The sequence below is a fragment of the Myotis myotis genome, unplaced genomic scaffold (assembly GCF_014108235.1).
Source record: "Myotis myotis isolate mMyoMyo1 unplaced genomic scaffold, mMyoMyo1.p scaffold_m19_p_1, whole genome shotgun sequence".
In the NCBI taxonomy this organism is placed as follows: domain Eukaryota; kingdom Metazoa; phylum Chordata; class Mammalia; order Chiroptera; family Vespertilionidae; genus Myotis; species Myotis myotis.
The window spans coordinates 119,439,030-119,457,224 of NW_023416313.1; the positions used below are offsets into that span (position 1 = coordinate 119,439,030).

An 18,195-nucleotide genomic window follows, 5' to 3' on the forward strand; every position below is an offset into this window, starting at 1 on the left:
GTTGACAGGGGAAATGGCTTAGGTAAAAAGACTACCTACTGTGGGCTGGCATAGTAAATGTGGCTCTATGAGGAGAATTTCCTCCAATAAAATTTCCCTAATGAGCCATTTGCATCCAAGGGTGGCCAGAGGCCAAAAGTAGCTGAGTCTTTGGCTCCTTTAAGAGGCACGGCCTCGCTGTAGCCCGCCTAGAGAGTGATTGGCCTAAGCTTCCGGTCAGGTTCAACTCGGTTGCTAGGGAGCAGCGTGCCTCCTCCTCCGCTCCCCCCCTTCCCCACTGGAGCGGCTGCGCAAAGGAGCCAGGTGCTTGCTGGGGCCCGGGCTGTGCAAGGACGCTGGGGCTGGGGGCAGCCACAATCAAGCCTGTGCAGATCCCAGCCGGGAGGCGCCCTAGCCATTGTGGCCTTGCTGGGTCGGCGCACCCGGCTCCCCAAGCAGGGCCCCAGCGACTGTCGGCACCATGGGTCAGTGCGGCATCACCTCCTCCAAGACTGTGCTGGTGTTTCTCAACCTTATCTTCTGGGTGAGCGGAGCTGGTGGGCGGAGAAGGGTGGGGGCGCCGGCGGTGAGGCCTGGGTTGAGGCATCTGAAGGGTCCGGCGGGGACTGCAGCAGCGACTTGGGGTCGGGGGTGACGGGGCCTATGACAGGGGGACGGCTTTGTGAGATCCCTCCTAGGCCCTGTGCCTGGAGGGCGAGGAAGGGACCCTTAGGGGCTTCTGGCGGCCTCCGCGTTCGGGCCTTAGTGCTTGACTGTCTCTGGGCTGGGGACTTCACGCGGAGAGGCTTGGCCCAGTCTCAGGTTCTTCCCCTGGAGCAGCCTGCTGAACGGAGAGCTTTCGATGCAGATTCGTTCCGGACCTCAGGCTGGAAAGAGGATATTTATTCCCCAAAGGGCCAGGCTCCGCTTTCGTTGTCGGCCTAAGGCTTGTGAGCAAAAGGTGCACCTATGCGGGAACGCTGCCAACTCGGTGAGGACTTTGACTTAGAGCTCTTTGTGAATGGAGAACTGGTTGGCTGGTTAGCAGCCCCCAAACTGAATGGCTTCGATTTGATAAGTCAAATAATCCGTTGACCAAGAAAATAAAACTGTTTGGGTCATGGGTATGGGGAGCCTGAGGTTATAAACCTCTCCTAAATATGATTCGGAAATCACAAGATTTAAAAAGTGATGAGCTCACTTTCAATAAATGGTGGCTTGTGAGTTGTTGTTTTTTTAAAAACACCCAAAGAAAGGAGTGTTTATAGCCACTTCATCTTAGTTCAAGTTGTTATCTCACCAGGGACTTTTGTAGTAACTGTATTGCTACAATCAGTCTCTCTATCCTCTAATCCTCTCGACCTTGCACCTGGATAAATCTTATTAAGCATTCTTCCCTCACATCACTTTATTTAAAAAACAAACAACCCCCCCCCAAAAAATTAGCAGTGAAGTAAGGTTCAATCTCTTGGTATTACAGCTGATGTCCTTAGTCACCTTTCCTTCATCATGACTGGCCATATTCTTAAACACTTGCTGCCCTGGACAGACTTCTCTTTCCACAGTCTGAGGACACTCCTGGAACGTTGTCACTTCCCATACTTTTGTATGTCCCCATTCAAATTCTCCTTGCCACACACATACCTATTTTGGAAAAATTTTTTTCTTCTTACAACTCCCATCTTCCCCTCCCCTCTCAAGGAGGAAACTTTTTATATCCCCACTAGTGTAGCATATATAATAAGGCACCTATACACACATGTGCAATGTCATAGTCTTTTCCGGTATTTATGGTGTGATGGAAAGAGTCCTGACTGATAGTACCTATTCAAAATCTCTCACGTGACATTGGGGTTTTCATGATTTTTTGTTGTTGACACTATTACAGATGTCCCCTTTACCCACCTCCACCCACACCATTCCCCTTTCCCCATCACTACATTCATGATTTCTTCTTTTTTAATTAGTGTTTTTCATACATTAATTTGAGTTACAAGCCTTTTTTTTTTTAATATATATTTCATTGAGTTTTTACAGAGAGGAAGGGAGAGAGATAGAGAGTTAGAAACATCGATGAGAGAGAAACATCGACCAGCTGCCTCCTGCACACTCCCCACTGGGGATGTGCCCGCAACCCAGGTACATACCCTTGACCGGAATCGAACCTGGGACCTTTCAGTCCGCAGGCCGACGCTCTATCCACTGAGCCAAACCGGTTTCGGCGAGTTACAAGCCTTTTTAAAAGGTATTTTCAGGGATCCCCAAATAATAAACACTCTATTATTACTAAGACTAGAGGCCCGGTGCACAAAAATTTGTGCACTCGGTGTGGGGGGCGGGGGGAGTTCCTCAGCCCGGCCTGTGCCCTCTCGCAGTCTGGGACCCCTCGGGAGATAATGACCTGCTGGCTTAGGCTGCTCCCGGGTGGCAGAGGGCAGGCCCAATCGCTAGGTGCAGACCCTGGTCAGGCTCAGAGCAGTGCCGATTGGGGAGTTGGGGCGCCTCCCCCTGTCATGCACAGAGCAGGGCAGATTGGGAGGTTGCGATGCCACCCTCAGTCACGCTCAGGATAGGGCCGATTGGGGGGTTGGGGCACTGTCCCCTGTCACACTCAAGGCAGGGTCTATGGGGAGGTTGCGACGCCACCCCCGTCACACACAGAGCAGGGCCAATCAGGCGGTTGGGGCGCTACCCCCTGTCACTCACAGAGCAGGGCCCATCAGGGGGGTTGGGTCTCTGTACCCTGTCATGCACAGAGCAGGGCCAATCAGGGGGTTGGGCGCAGCCCCCTGTCACTCACAGAGCAGGGCCCATCAGGGGGTTAGGGCGCCGCCCTCTATCACCCACAGAGCAGGGCCGACAGGGGGTTGGGGTGCCGCCACTCTCACACTCAGGGCAGGGCCGATGGGGAGGTTATGGCTCTACCCCGTCACACACAGAGCAGGGCCCGTGGCGGGGGGGGGGGGGGGACGCCGCACCCTGTCACACACAGAGCCGCAGGGCGATCAGGGGGTTTGGGCGCTGCCCCCTGTCACGCTGATCCCATTGCCGGGAGGCCTCGCGGCTCCGCTGATCCCGGTGTTGGGAGGCATATTACCCTTTTACTATATAGGATAGAGGCCTGGTGCATGGGTGGGTGCCAGATGGTTTGCCCTGAAGGGTGTCCTGGATCAGGGTGGGGGTCCCCACTGGGGTGCCTGGCCAGCCTGGGTGAGGGGATGATGGCTGTTTGCAGCTGGTCACACATCCTTCAGGGTGGGGGTCCCCACTGGGGTGCCTGGCCAGCCTGGGTGAGGGGATGATGGATGTTTGCAGCTGGTCACACACCCTTCAGGGTGGGGGTCCCCACTGGGGTGCCTGGCCAGTCTGGGTGAGGAGCTGAGGGCTGTTTTCAGGCTGGGGGTGACTGAAGCTCCCAACCGCTCCTTTTTTTCTTTTTATTCTGGGCCAGCTTTAGCTTTGAGGCTTGGCTCCAGCTCTTAGGCCTCCGCTGCTGAAAGTAGGTTTCTGGCCTTTGCTTACAATGTTGCCATCCTGCTGGCTGAAGCCTGGCAGGTTTCTGGGGTTTTGTTTAGCTTCTATGTTTGTTACATAGTTGCTTGCAGCTCAGAGGCCTGCAGCATCAGGCGGGGAACATTGGAGTCCTCCGTCACTGAAGCAAGCAAGCCTCATGTTAGTTTCAAGCTGCCTGGCTGCTGGCCGCCATCTTGGTTGACAGTTAATTTGCATATTGCCCTGATTAGCCAATGGGAAAGGTAGCGGTCGTACACCAATTACCATGTTTCTCTTTTATTAGATAGGATACTTAGGGAGAGACTTCACTTTGTAACCTTTAGTTTCTTGTGATTTTTATGGGCATGACTATTTAATTTTGAAGAATAATCTATCAGATGAATTCTAGGCTATTTAAGCTCAGGGACTGGAATTGTTAATGTAATAAAATATTGGAAATAAAGGAGCCATTTTCTTTAAATAAATAATTAGATTTTTATTTACTCTTAAAATATCAGTTAATTCTAAGTGATTGCTCATGAATCTTTGGAAATTGTGTTAGCATATGTACCTTTGGTACTTTCTTCAGTGAAAAAGGTTATGTTGATATTCAGTTGTGCATTTCTTAGTGGGTTATTCCAGGCCTAAAGTTATACTATGTAGTAAAAATACCCTTTATCTAGGTTAGCAAGGATAGTAAAGCTTTTGTGAGCTGTGATAAGGAAGCTAAGCAGACATGCAGGGAAAAATATTGTGACATAGAGCAGATTAGTGCAACCTTATGAGAAAACAGTATTTTTAGGTCTGTCTCCCACCAAATGTTTAGTTTAGGGACAGACATTGGAATCTGATGATGATGATGGTAATGATAGCTAACATTTGAGTGCTTATTACACCTAGGCACTGTGCTAAGCACTTTACATGAAGTGTTTTCACATCAAGTCAATCTGGCAGGAATATTATTATGCTTATTTTACAGATGAGGGCATTAAGGGTTACTGAAGGCATCAAGGGGTGCCAGAGCCTGCGTTCAAACTCAAGTTGTTGTATACTTAGAGCCCTTAGTGTTAGAGCAAAGTGTGATTTCAAAAGTTTTGGAAAGGGAAAGTATCTCATTAGGTTATGTTAGAGGTACTTTCTCTAAAACATACTGATTTTAATTTTGTATAGAACCTATACCAGTATTTAAAATGCACTCTTTAACTTGTCATTTTTAAAAAATTAAGCCATTATGAGGGAGTACATAAAACAGATGTTAACTGGTTCTCCCTAGCAATTTGTAATGTATTCTTCAGTTTTAATAAGTGTATCCTTATATACTGGCTCCCTCCCTCCTTTTAAGGCCTTAATGAATAATTGGAAAAATAAATATCCCCTGCAAAGGGCTTATTAAAAGCTTATTTAGGTTGCCTTGGCAAACTTTTTAACTCTGTTGTACTGGCTCCTCACTATCAGGTGGTAATGATGATTGTGGTTAAGTATTAAAGCTTAATTGCTTTGGCAAGATCTTTAAACTGCATCTTTTTTTAAAAAAATACATATTTTATTGATTTTTTTTTTTTTTACAGAGAGGAAGGGAGAGGGATAGAGAGTTAGAAACATCAATGAGAGAGAAACATCGATCAGCTGCCTCCTGCACACCCCCTACTGGGGATGTGCCCACAACCAAGAATCAAACCTGGGACCCTTCAGTCCGCAGGCCAACGCTCTATCCACTGAGCCAAACTGGTCAGGGCGTAAACTGCATCTTTTAATATCTTGTTATCCTAGTTCATTTGGGAGTTGGCTCAGTGAGCTGTGATGTGGAAATAGTATGTTCCTGACATATGTAGGCTCCACACTACGTTGACTTAGTCTACGTTATTTTGGACAGTGGAGTCTAAGAAAGTTACTGTGGAAAGCCACACAATAAAAGGGGAAATAACCGTTCCTAAAATCCTCAAGTTTGTCTAATGGAAACAGAGTTCCTCATTATATTCCAGAATATTAGTGCTGTGGCATGAAAGATAATTTTGGACAAGGGAAAGGATATACAACTTAGATCTCTGTTTTTATGGAGTGACATAGCTTTAAAATGTAAGTATATTAGTGCTAGACCCACGATGGTTTATGGAGGATGATTAGTAGCATTTGGTACATGATTAAATATTGAATGCTATTGTAACAGTTATTAACTACACCTTTGTACCAAGGTCATACTGGATTATTGCTTGGGTAGGTCACTTGCTCTGACCCAGGAGGCTTCATCTAAAACAAGTTTAAATCAGTACTTTTTAATGTTCAGGTTTTTATTCTGGTAAAGTTATTTGAGTACTTAATCATGTTCCATGTTATAAAAATTACCTTTATTTATTCTACCCTATGTGAAAAACCAATGGGCTAGTATTAATTTTGCTCATAAGTGTCTTATGCTGTATAGGGACTGCAAGAGAAAGCTTTGTCCATGCCTGTAGAATTTATACTCTGGCACATCTATTTAGGCTATTGTTTTTCATCTGTATAAGAGGTGATAGTAACAAGAAAACACCTATGGAGTAGGAAGTACCACAGGAAGGTCAGACACCTTTTAAATGCCTTTAGGAACAACTTTAGAACGTGGCACCTTCACTAATTATCATTTGCTCGTATGAAATACTCTATACATACAAATAGTATTTGGAAGCTATATGTAACCTTTAAAATTTATCTCATTTAAAAAGAGCTTTTCATATCATACTTCCTTCTGATACATATAATTCAGGAAAATTGTTTTGCTAAACAAATATAACAAATATTTGAGCTCCTAGTTTGTGCTTGTATTATTGATAAAATGGTGAAAAAGATAGTGAAGATCTTGGACTTATAGAACTTCTTTATGGAGGAATAAGACAGATAACTAAAAATAAGCAAGAAAAGTGATGTAGTATGCAGAGGGTTAAAAAACAGGGTTATGTGATAGAGTGCCTTAGGCTGGTAAAGAAGGCTTTTTCAAAGAGATGAGATTTAATCTGGAGTATAAAAAGGAGCTGGTTTTGGGGTGATTTCGGGAAAATGGGGGGAATTCAAGATGGAACAGTCTATAGACCCTAAGGCAAGAATATACTTGATATGTTCAAAAAGAAGGTTTAACTATGTCTTCATGCTTTTGTTTAAAACATTTTTTATAATGAAATATTTCAAAGACAACTTTTTATTCAATATATTTTTATTGACTTCAGAGAGGAAGGGGGAAGGAGAGATAGGAACACCAGTGATGAGAGAATCATTGATTGGCTGCCTCCTACACACCCCCTACTGGGGATTGAGCCCATAACCTGGGCATGTGCCCTGACCAGGAATTGATTGGTAACCTCCTTGGTTCATAGCTTGATACTCAACCACTGAGTTACACTGACCAGGCTCAAGGAAGCTTCTTTTCACAAATCTCCTTATACATATTTTTTGTTTCCTACACATTTGACTTGGGAATATGATACTTTATAAGTACCGCGTGCTAACCGATTGCGCCACTGGAGCTCCGGCCGGGAATATGATACTTTAAACTGGAACCTTCATTTGATATCCTGGAAGTTGTTTCTATTCCTCTTGCATGTCTATCATTATGAACTAGAGGCCTGGTGCATGAAATTTGTGCACTCGGGGGGGGTGGGTCCCTCAGCCCGGATTGCGAGAAGGCACAGGTCAGGCCGAGGGAGCCCACTGATACACGATTAGGGCCAGGGAAGGACATGGGAGGTTGGCTAGCCAGGGAGGAATTGTGGGAGGGTTCCAGGACGTGTCCAACCTGTCTTGCTCAGTCCCGATTGGCTGGACCTCAGCAGCAAGCTAACCCACCGGTCGGAGCATCTGCCCTCTGGTGGTCAGTGCACGTCATAGTGAGCGGTTGAGCGGCCTTAACATATCATTAGCATATTATGCTTTGATTGGTTGAATGGCCGACCGGATGACCAGACACTTAGCATATTAGGTTTTTATTATATAGGATGGTTACTTTGACAGAGACTGTGTCATTGGAATGTACACAGATTTTTTTTTTCCCCATAGCTATTTGTCAGTCACTAGAAGCTAACATTGACAGTAAGCAAGTCATAGTACATAATAGGAAACATGTTTTAACTTTTCTCTGACAGTTAAGAAAAGGAATGTTTCTAGTTTTACTAAGTTCTCAGTTATCTGTCCACTGACCAAGTGTCTTGTGACTCTGAATAATCATTAACTGAAAGAAATAGCATTGGGAACTTGGAATCAGCTAAGAGACCATATGCAGAAAAGCTATCTTAATAACAATATAAGGAATAGGTTAATAGCTTTTTAGAATATTTATTATGTTTTGAAATATTTTAATAAATTTTATTCCATAAATTCCAACTCAGATTAGGATTCTGCAGAAATGTATACTTGCACCAAACAAGTATACCCTAAGAATTATTCACTCAATTAATGCTTGTTCATATGCTTTATCCTTTTCTGAGGTATATTAAGAGCAAAAAGACATAGTTCCTGCTTTCCAAAAGCTCGTGGGAAGATAGGGAAGACAGACAGGCAAAATCTAATACTTCATTAAATTTAATTTGTTTTAATACTTAGCCTCACACTGTATTTGGTTATTCACATATAAGCAAGTGGTATTGGACTGTCAGCATTGAGTTGGTGCATAATAATAGCAAAATCACCCTAGCTGGATTGGCTCAGTGGATAGAGCGTTGGCCTGCAAGCTGAAAGGTCCCAGGTTTGATTCCGGTCAAGGGCACATGCCTGGGTTGTGGGCTCGATCCCCAGTGGGGGACTTGGACGATGCAGCTGATCCATGATTCTCTCTCATCCTGGATATTTCTATCTCTCTTTCCCTCTTCCTTCCTCTCTGAAATCAATAAAAATATATATTTTTAAAAATAGCAAAATCAACAATTGCAAGAGGAGGCTGTATATAAAACTGCAGCTGGAGAATGGTGGCTAGAGCAGCAGCTGAAATAAGGCATATCTGTTCCCTGACTTACTGCAACATTTTCCCTACAGGTGCTCTATAACCTTGTTAGTCAAAGTGTAGTCCAAGAATTAGCAACATCAGCATCCCTGGGAACTTGCTGGAAATGCAGAATATCAGGCTTCAACCCCAGACCTACTAAATCAGTCTATCCTATATAATAAAAAGGTAATATGCAAATTGACCGGATGGCGAATGACCAGTCGCTATGATGTGCACTGACCACCAGGGGCCAGTTGCTCAAAGCAGGAGCTGCCCTCAGCCTGCAGGCCATGATCACTCGATTGGGGCCTGCTGGCCAACCTCTCAGTCCCTTCGCTGGCCAGCAGGCTCTGATCTCCTGGTAGTGAACAGGGAACTGTGGGTGGGTAGCAGTGGAGGGCGGGGCCAACTGCCAGCAACCGGGGAAGATGGCCCTGATTGCAGGCCAGGCCTAGGGACCATATTTGTGCATGAATTTCATGCGCCGGGCCTCTAGTTGTTTAATAAGATCCTCAGATGATTCCTATTCACATTAGCTTGAGAAGAACTCTTCTAAAGACTAAATAGACCCTAAGGGTTTGCAAAGTTTGCTATAACTGAGTCCTCTGGCTTTACCATTTCACAACCTTGACTAGGACAGCAAGTTTTTGGTAATGGGTATCATGGTTACTAGGTATTATTATTTTTTCTTTTCCCAAAGAGACAGATATCTAATCTAATAAAAGAGTAACATGCAAATTGATCACACCTTCGCTACACCCAAGCCATGCCCACCAGCCAATCAGAGCGACTATATGCAAATTAATCCAACCAAGATGGCGATCGGCAGCCATGTAGGTGGAGCAAGCAGAAGGCCTGGTTACCCCAGCGATGGAGGAAACCAAGCTTCCTGCCAGCCCTGACCGGCTGTGGCCTCCACTCAAGGCAACAAAGTTTCAATGATAGAAGATAAATAAATCCCAGATACCTGCTTCCAGCCAGCCTCTACTGGGAGCTTGGGTGGCTGGGGGCCTTGGCCAGCCTGCAAACAGCCATCAGGCCCTCACCCAGGATGGCCACACCCTCACGGGGTGAGGGTACCCACTGGGGGGGCTTGGCCAGCCTGCAAACAGCCATCAGCCCGTCACCCAGACTGGCCAAGCACCCCAGCAGGACCTTCCTCCCTGAAGGGGTGTGGCCAGTCTGAAAACAGCCCCTCACCCAGGCTGGTCAGGCACTCCCACAGGGACCCCCACCCAAAAGGGGGTGTGGACAGCCTGAAAATGGCCCTCAGCCCCTCACACAGGCTGGCCAGGCACCCCAGCGGTACCCTCACCCTGATCTGGGGCACCCTTCAGGGCAAACCAGCCAGCCCCCACCCATGCACCAGGCCTCTATCCTATATAATAAAAGGGTAATATGCAAATTGACCCTAACAGCAGAACGACTGGGAATGACTGGTCACTGTGACACACACTGACCACCAGGGTGCAGACGCTCAATGCAAGAGCTGCCCCCTGGTGGTCAGTGTGCTCCCACAGGGCGAGCTCTGCTCAGCCACAAGCCAGGCTGATGGCTGCCAGTACAGCGGTGGTGGTGGGAGCCTTTCCTGCCTCCTCAGCAGCACTAAGGATGTCTGACTTCAGCTTAGGCTTGCTCCCCGCTGGCAAGTGGACATTCCCCGAGGGCTCCCGGGCTGCCAGAGGGATGTCTGATTGCCAGCTTAGGCCCAGTGCTCTGGGGAGTGGGCTTTAGCCAGCAGGTGGACATCCCCCAAGGGGTCCCAGACTGTGAGAGGGCACAGGCCGGGCTGACGGGCCCCCCTCCCCGAGTGCACAAATTTTTGTGCACTGGGCCTCTAGTCTATATATATAAAGAGCCAGGGTCTGTAATGTCCAAAACAACCGAACAGATGACTGAATGCCAGGCTGCGTGCGCAGCAGGCTCGGGTGGGCAGGGACTGGTGAGTGGGCTGAATTGCAGACATCTCGGTCCCTCCCTTCTGCCAGCTCCTGTGGGCACCATGGTGACCCAGCACTGACTGCCGCTGCTGTGGGCATCACGGCGACCCAGCACTGATAGCCACTGCTACGGGCGCCGCAGTGACCCAGCACTGACTGCTGGGGGGCTGTGGGCCCTGGGACGCCGTGGCACCACGGTGAGAGGGAGATGTGGGCCCTGGGACGCCGTGGCACCACGGTGAGAGGGGGATGTGGGCCCTGGGCAGCTGCGGCATGGTGGAATTCTGGGTCTCACGTGGAATTCTGGGGGGCGTGGCCGGCTTTCAAACTGGACTCTGATAGGAGGGAGGAGGGAGCCCCATTCCTTGCAGAATTGGCCATTGGATAGCTTGCTGTCAGTGGACTGCCAGCCAGGAATCCCATTATCTGCACCTTGGACCCCGATGATCAGGCAGGGGAGAGCAGGTAGGTGTGAGATCAGGCCAGCAGGGATGGCAGTTAGGGTCGATCCGGCCAGCAGGGGAGGGCATTTTGGGCGACCAGGCCTGCTGGGGAGGGCAGTTAAGGATGACCAGGCCGGCAGGGGAGGGCAGTTAGCAGTGACCAGGCTGGCAGAGGCAGGCAGTTGGGGGCGATTGGGCTGGCAGGGAAGCAGTTAGGTGTTGATCAGGCCGGCAGGGGAGCAGTTAGCGGGTGATCAGGCTGGCAGGCAGGCTAGCAGTTGGGAGCCAGCAGTCCCGGATTGTGAGAGGGATGTCCCCCAAGGTGTCCCAGATTGGAGAGGGTGCAGGCCGGGCTGAGGGACAGCCCCCCCCGCCCCAGTGCATGAATTTCGTGCACTGGGCCTCTAGTCCTATATAATAAAAAGCTAATATGCAAATTGACTGAATGACAGAACGACCAGTTGCTTTGACGCACACTGACCACTAGGGGGCAGATGCTCAATGAATGAGCTGTCCCCTGGTGGTCAGTGAGCTCCCACAGGGAGAGCACTGCTCAGCCAGAAGCTGGGCTCATGGCTGGCAAGCACAGCGGTGGTAGTGGCAGCCTCTCCTGCCTCCACGGCAGCACTAAGGATGTCCAACTGACAGACCTAAGCCATCAGTCGGACATCCCCCTGACGGCTCCCAGACTGCGAAATGGCACAGGCCGGGCTGAGGGACACCCCCCCACCCTCCACCCCCGAGTGCATGAATTTTGTGCGCTGGGCCTCTAGTAGGTTATAAATTCAGATTCTGGAGTCAGATTGCTGGGGTCACATCCTGGCCCTGCCACTTGTATCTAATTTCCTTTTTTATTGAGGGCACCTGTGATGAGCAAAGGTATCTCCCTTACCACCTCTTTGATTTGTATGGTATTGTAATTGAGCTACAAATAAACATTTGGGGTGTTTGTGAGATTCATTCTTGTCATCATTACTGGATTTGTGGTTTCTTGTCCCTAAGTGAAGCAGCAGTGAATGGAAAGTACCTGGAGTTTGGAAAACTTTTCTACTTAAGTAAAGAAATGTTCTTGCTAATGAATAATAGGAGACTTTTCAGCCTCTGAAAAAAGTGTACAGATAGATTTAAAAGTGATGGGAAATCTCACTGAATTATAACCTACTGGAACATTTTACCAGCAGCCCTTAGAGACTTACCAGCATTCTGACCTTGTTTTTCACAGGGGGCAGCTGGCATTTTATGCTATGTGGGAGCCTATGTCTTCATCACTTATGATGACTATGACCACTTCTTTGAAGATGTGTACACTCTCATCCCTGCTGTAGTGATTATAGCTGTAGGAGCTTTGCTTTTCATTATTGGGCTAATTGGCTGCTGTGCCACAATCCGGGAAAGTCGCTGTGGGTTGGCCACGGTAAGTTAGTGCTTCATTGACTATATGTGTCATCGTATTATGTGGGAATATTTCATTTGTGTTACTTGCTTTGAATTAAGCATGACACTGCATAGACTGACTCCTATTGTTGGAATAGAATTAGCACTTGTCTTAAACTTGTAACTGTTATCTTAGATAATTGTTTATCAGGAGAGTATTTAGTGCTATTTTTATTTGTATTTAATTTTTGACTATGTTTCCTTGCAGTTTGTCATCATCCTACTCTTAGTTTTTGTCACAGAAGTTGTTGTAGTGGTTTTGGGATATGTTTACAGAGCAAAGGTATGTTGTCTACTATAATTTATATGCTTTAAAAGGTGGTTTAAGTATTTCAGGTGAAATAGACCAAATTCACTTTATCAAAGTAAACATTTTCTTTTGCCATACTTCAGTTTAGCCACTGCTTTAAACATCTAAAGTTAATATGTCAAGATTTCTAGTCTTGTTTTATATAGCAAAGTGTTGATTCTACTACTGTTCTAATTTATACGTTTTCAGTTTTCTTTAAATTATTTCAGAATGAGCTACAGATGAATAATTGGTCAACCAAGAAGTTTGTTCAAATTTCCTCAGTCCATAGATTCTCTATATAAGAGGGGAAATGCAAATGTTCCTGATTTCTGTTTTGTTTTCAATTGCCTCTTTTAAAAATGCCTTAGAAAAAAAGATGGTTATGAGTTGTGATCCTACCTTCTACCTCATCCTAAGGAACAAGGTGTCCTGCCAACTCGAACACCAAGGCAGCTATTGCAGCCACTCCCTTCTTGTTCCTCTTTCCTTGTCATTTTCTTTTCTTTCCTCTTTCCTTTCTACTTTGCCTGCTTTTGCTTTCCACTTATAGTACCATTTAAGGCTAAACAGACCTTTAAATTAATTAATTTGGGCATAACTTTAGAGCCATGGTATAGACTCATTGTAAGGTATGGTTTTAAATCAAAGGCATGATATTCCAATTTAATATTCAAATCATTGATACATAAGGTATTGAGCAACCATGACAAAAAAAGAATGCAGTGGATTATGCTCCTACCTATGATCTGGTTATCAATTTTATAGTATCCTGACATCACTGATAAAATTATCAAATAAGTTTAATAATCTTAAAAGGGTAAGGGGAATCAGGTACAAAATTTGTTAAGTGACACTTTAGTAATTAGTAGGAAAATGTCATTTCTAAAGACTGATTTATTTACCTGCTGATTACTTTTGCATATTTGGCCAAGTTTAATAATTTGTCCCAAAAGTGTCTTGTGGTGGTTTTTTTTTTCATGTGTTTTTTATTTTTATTTTTAATTGATTTCAGAGAGAGGTAGAAACATCAATGATAAGAGAATCATTGATTGGCTACCTCTTGCACACCCCCTACTATGGGTCAAGCCTACAATTCAGGGATCAAACTAATGAACTCAATGCTCAACCACTGAGCCACTCTGGCCAGGCATGTGGTGTTTTTTAAATTATTTTATTTTTACCTCCTTAAGGAAAGGAAAATGCTTAGGTCTTCTGAGACTACACTGAAAACTTATTTAAAAAGAAGGCAGCTCTAGCTGGTTTGGCTCAGTGGATAAAGTGTTGGCCTGCAGACTGAAGGGTTCCAGGTTCAATTCCAGTCAAAGGCACATGACTGGGTTGTGGGCTCAATCCGCAGTAGCAGGGGAGGGGAGCAGGAGGCAGCCAATCAATGATTCTCTCTCATCATTGATGTTTCTATCTCGCCCTCTCCCTTCCTCTCTGAAATCAATAAAAATATATTTTTTAAAAAGGCAGTCGCCCTGGCCAGTGAGGTCAGTGGTTAGAGTGTCAGTCAGCCCACAAACTGGAAGGTCGCAGGTTCAATTCCTGGTAAAGGGCACATGACTGGAGTTGCAGGTTTGATTTGGGGTGTATGTGGGAGGCAACCAGTTGATGTGTCTCTCACATTGATGTCTCTGTCTCTCTTTCTCTCCCCCTCCTTCCCACAATCCCTCCCTCCTGCTCTTCCTCACTTCCACTCTCTAAATGGAAAAAAATACCTTCAGGTGAGGATTAAAAAAAAATGAAGGAGGAGGAGGCAGTCTATTTATTATTTAAGACATCTATCTCAAGGCTCAACTGCTTTCTCCCTTTTGAGTGGATTGTTAGCCTGACACTTTGCACACAATCTTTTCTTTGAAGCTTAATCTATGTGATATAAAATGCCTGAATCTTTACCTGAATATGTATAGAACCAGGAAGGGAGAAAACTTTTTCTTATAAGAAATTTACAGAGATATCTGGCAATTTTGCAAATATGCTATTTATGCATCTTAGTTAGAGCCTTGACTAATATTATTTTTACTAGTATTTTAGAGGGGCCAAATTGTTTGTTTTGATTCAGGTGGAAAATGAGGTTGACCACAGCATTCAGAAAGTATATAAGACCTATAATGGAACCAACCCTGATGCTGCTAGCCGGGCTATTGATTATGTACAGAGACAGGTGAGCTCTCTTGAGGTGAATTTGTTTTTGAGGGCCAATCACTGTTGGGTCAATATGATACTTACTCTGCTATTACTATGTAAATTAGTCATGTACTTTCACAGTCATGGTTAACTTTATGATGTGTTCAGTGTTTTTATCTTCACCCTTGAAAAGTTGTTTTCCACCATTACCTAGTCAAAGTCAGATAAAATGTATCTGACTTTTCCCCCAAAAATCTAATTAGCCAGAGAGGTGGTGATGGAAGAGAGGTATGTGCCACAGGGAAGGTGGGAGTCCAGATGAACTTAAGAAGAGGTGGGAGATTTTCTTATCTATCTTTTAACAGCAAGACCAGAAAAGGTAACTGAAAAAACAGTAAAAAAAAAAAAAAAAAAAAAGTATGGGCAATTTGAAACATACATTGAAATAGAATAGTATAGTAGATCTTTATGCTCATAAACCTGTCTCCAAAATTGTCAGTGTTTTGTTTGTTAATCTTGTTTCATCTATTACCCCCACATATCTTTTGCTAGATTATCTTAAAGCAAATCACAGACATTTTAGATAAAATATTTTAAACACTCTTGTCATTGGAAATAGTATTTAACTCAGAACCAGGTATTTCACATATAAGATAGGGAGATTTTTCTTAACTATAAACTACCTCTTGTCAGCATTGTGCTCTTCATATTGACATTCTAGAGGCACTAGCCATATGCAGCTACTTAAATTAAAATAAAAAACTCAGTTCCTTAGTCACACCAGCCGCATTCTAAGTGCTCAATAGCCTTATGTGGCTAGTGGCTGCCATGTTGGACATGCAGTCATAGAACATTTCTATCAATGCAAAAAGATTTATTGGGATGTCACTGTTCTAGAGTAACTTAAGGTTCTTCAGTGCACAGAACTCTAAAGTTCAACAAAGGTATATGTATTTTGTGAGGAGTAATATCTCTATTCTCTTTTCCAATAGCTGCACTGTTGTGGAATTCACAACTACTCAGACTGGGAAAATACAGACTGGTTCAAAGAAAACAAAAATCAGAGTGTCCCTCTTAGCTGTTGCAGGGAGACTGCCAGCAGCTGTAATGGCAGTCTGGCCCATCCCTCTAACCTCTATGCTGAGGTAAGTCAGTTCCTTGGCTAAAACTTGAACCTAGCCTGGTAACCTGTTTTTCTCTGTATCATCTCTACCTGGAACTTCTTTTCTACCTTGTTTTGCTTGTCTTTTTTTAAAAAGCCATCTTAACCATTTTAAAGTGTACAACTCAGTAGTATTGAATATATTCACCACCACCCATCTGCAGAACTCTTTCTCTTTTGCACACTGAAACTCTATGCCCATTAAATAACATTCCATTTTCTCTTCCCTGAGTCCCTGACAACCACCATTCTACTTTGTCTATGATTTTGATTACTTTAGGTACCTCATATAAGCAATCATACAAAACTTGTCATATTGTGTCTGGCTTATTTTTTTACTCACTATGTCTTCAAGATTCATCCATGTTGTAGCATGAGTCAGAATTTCATCCATTTTTAAGGCTGAATAATATTCCATTGTAGATAGACCACATTTTGCTTATCTACTCGTTCATGGATGGACACTTGGGTTGCTTTCCCCTTTTGGCTATTGTGAATAATGTTGCTGTGAAGATAGATATGCAAATATTCTTTTGAGTCCCTGCTTTCAATTATTTTTTTTAAGGATTTAAATTATATTATGTACACATTGTAGTTATAGCTTTTTAAATTTAAAAATTTTTTTCAATTATAGTTGACGTACAATATTATATAGTTTCAGATGTATAGTATGGTGGACATTTATATAGCTTACAAAGTGATCTTCCCAATAAGCCTAATAACCACCTGACACCATATATAGTTATCACAATATTATCTATGTATATAAAGAGCCAGGGTCCGTAACGTCCACAATGACCAAGGCTCCACGGAACACTGGAAGTTGGTGCTGGGTTGCCGTGGTGACCCAGCACTGACTGCCAAGGGGGCTGTGGACAAGCCTGGAAAGAGGCCTGCAGAGAGAGAGGCAGGGTCTGATCCACAGCCTCCATGGCAGCTGTTGATCAGCTGTTTCCTCTCTTTTTCTCTCCAGGCTTTGCCAGCAGCCACGCCTCTGTTTCTCTCCGGCCCTCCCTGGGGGCTACTGATCAGCCCTGCCTCTTTGATCAGGCCCAGAGATAGGCCTGGAGATGCTGACTGGCATAGAAACTAACCAATCAGAACCAAATCTGGGTGAAGTGCTATGAGCCAATGGCTGGCTAGGAGGCGGAGCTTTTGACCTTGATTGGCATAGAAACCGACCAATCAGAACCTAATCTGGGTGAACTATGAAGGCAGAACCTAAGGTGGGGGCTGAGGAGGGGTTTTAAGGGCAACAGCTGTTTGGTGTAAGGTATAAGAAAGCGGTTCAATTTTTTAATGACCGGTTTAGCAGTGTAGTGCATATGGCTGGCTATCAGTCCAGATATAGGGGTTATGTCTTTTTGTTTGCAAAGAACATCTCCTCCTGCTGAAAAAGGCTCCCCTCCCCACCGCCTCACCATTTAAGGAATCCTATCCTATATAATCTATCTATACTAATAAAAGTGTAATATGCTAATTAGACCGGGTCAACCGGCCATCTTCTGGATGCCCGACTTCCTTCTGGACAAAGCCATGGTGGTGGCGGCCGAGGCAGAGGCAGTTAGGGGCAATCAGGCCATCAAGGGAGGGAAGTTGGGGGCAAGATCAGGCCAGCAGGGGGTTAGGGGCAATCAGGCTGGCAGGGGACGGCAGTTGGGGCGAGATCAGGCTGGCAGGGGAGGGTAGTTGGGGGCGAGATCATTCCAGCAAGGGAGGGCAGTTAGGGGCAATGAGGCAGGCAGAGGCAGGTAGGGCAATCAGGCTGGCAGGGGAGGGCAGTTGGGGGTGAGATTAGGCCAGCAGGGGAGGGCAGTTAGGAGTGATCAGGCAGGCAGGCAGGCAGAGGGGTTAGGGGTGGTCAGGCAAGCAGGCAGAGGGTTTAGGGGCAATCAGGCAGGCAGGCAGGCAAGTGAGCGGTTAGGAGCCAGCAGTCCCAGATTGCGGTTGGACATCCCCCAAGGGTTCCCTGACTGGAGAGGGTGCAGGCAGGGCTGAGGGAACCCCCTCCCCACCTGTGAACAAATTTCATGCACTGGGCCACTAGTTGACTATATTCTGTATGCTGTAGTTTACATCTCCATGACTTTTGCTTCTCTTTTGGGCTATTTTATTTTACTGTAAATTATTTTTAAATGCATGGGTCTTCTTTTTCTGTCTTTTGGTTTTTGTGATTTCCATTTCTGCCAGTGGGTGGTAGTATGTGACTGTGTAGCTTTCAGTTTTAAAAGAGACATCTGATAAGGATGACTTTGTGTTTCAGGGGTGTGAGGCTCTAGTTGTGAAGAAGCTACAAGAAATCATGATGCATGTTATCTGGGCAGCCCTGGCATTTGCAGCTATTCAGGTAAGCACAGCTAGCCAAGCAGTTATGATCA

General features: G+C 45.3%; 1 protein-coding gene across 3 annotated transcripts in view; it reads left to right on the forward strand.

The window, feature by feature from the left end:
* The first annotated feature begins 229 nt into the window (after window positions 1-229).
* Window positions 230-18,195, forward strand: part of TSPAN3 (tetraspanin 3) — a 58,826-nt gene continuing 40,860 nt past the window's right edge. Inside the window, exons 1-6 of one of the 3 annotated variants that reach the window (XM_036349924.1) lie at window positions 230-523; window positions 12,022-12,213; window positions 12,442-12,516; window positions 14,591-14,692; window positions 15,648-15,800; window positions 18,081-18,164. In XM_036349924.1, coding sequence (XP_036205817.1) covers window positions 461-523; window positions 12,022-12,213; window positions 12,442-12,516; window positions 14,591-14,692; window positions 15,648-15,800; window positions 18,081-18,164 — 669 coding nt within the window. In that variant the 5' untranslated portion in view covers window positions 230-460. The remainder of the gene's footprint in view (window positions 524-12,021; window positions 12,214-12,441; window positions 12,517-14,590; window positions 14,693-15,647; window positions 15,801-18,080; window positions 18,165-18,195) is intronic. The other 2 variants (XM_036349938.1, XM_036349930.1) reach the window with 2 other exon arrangements.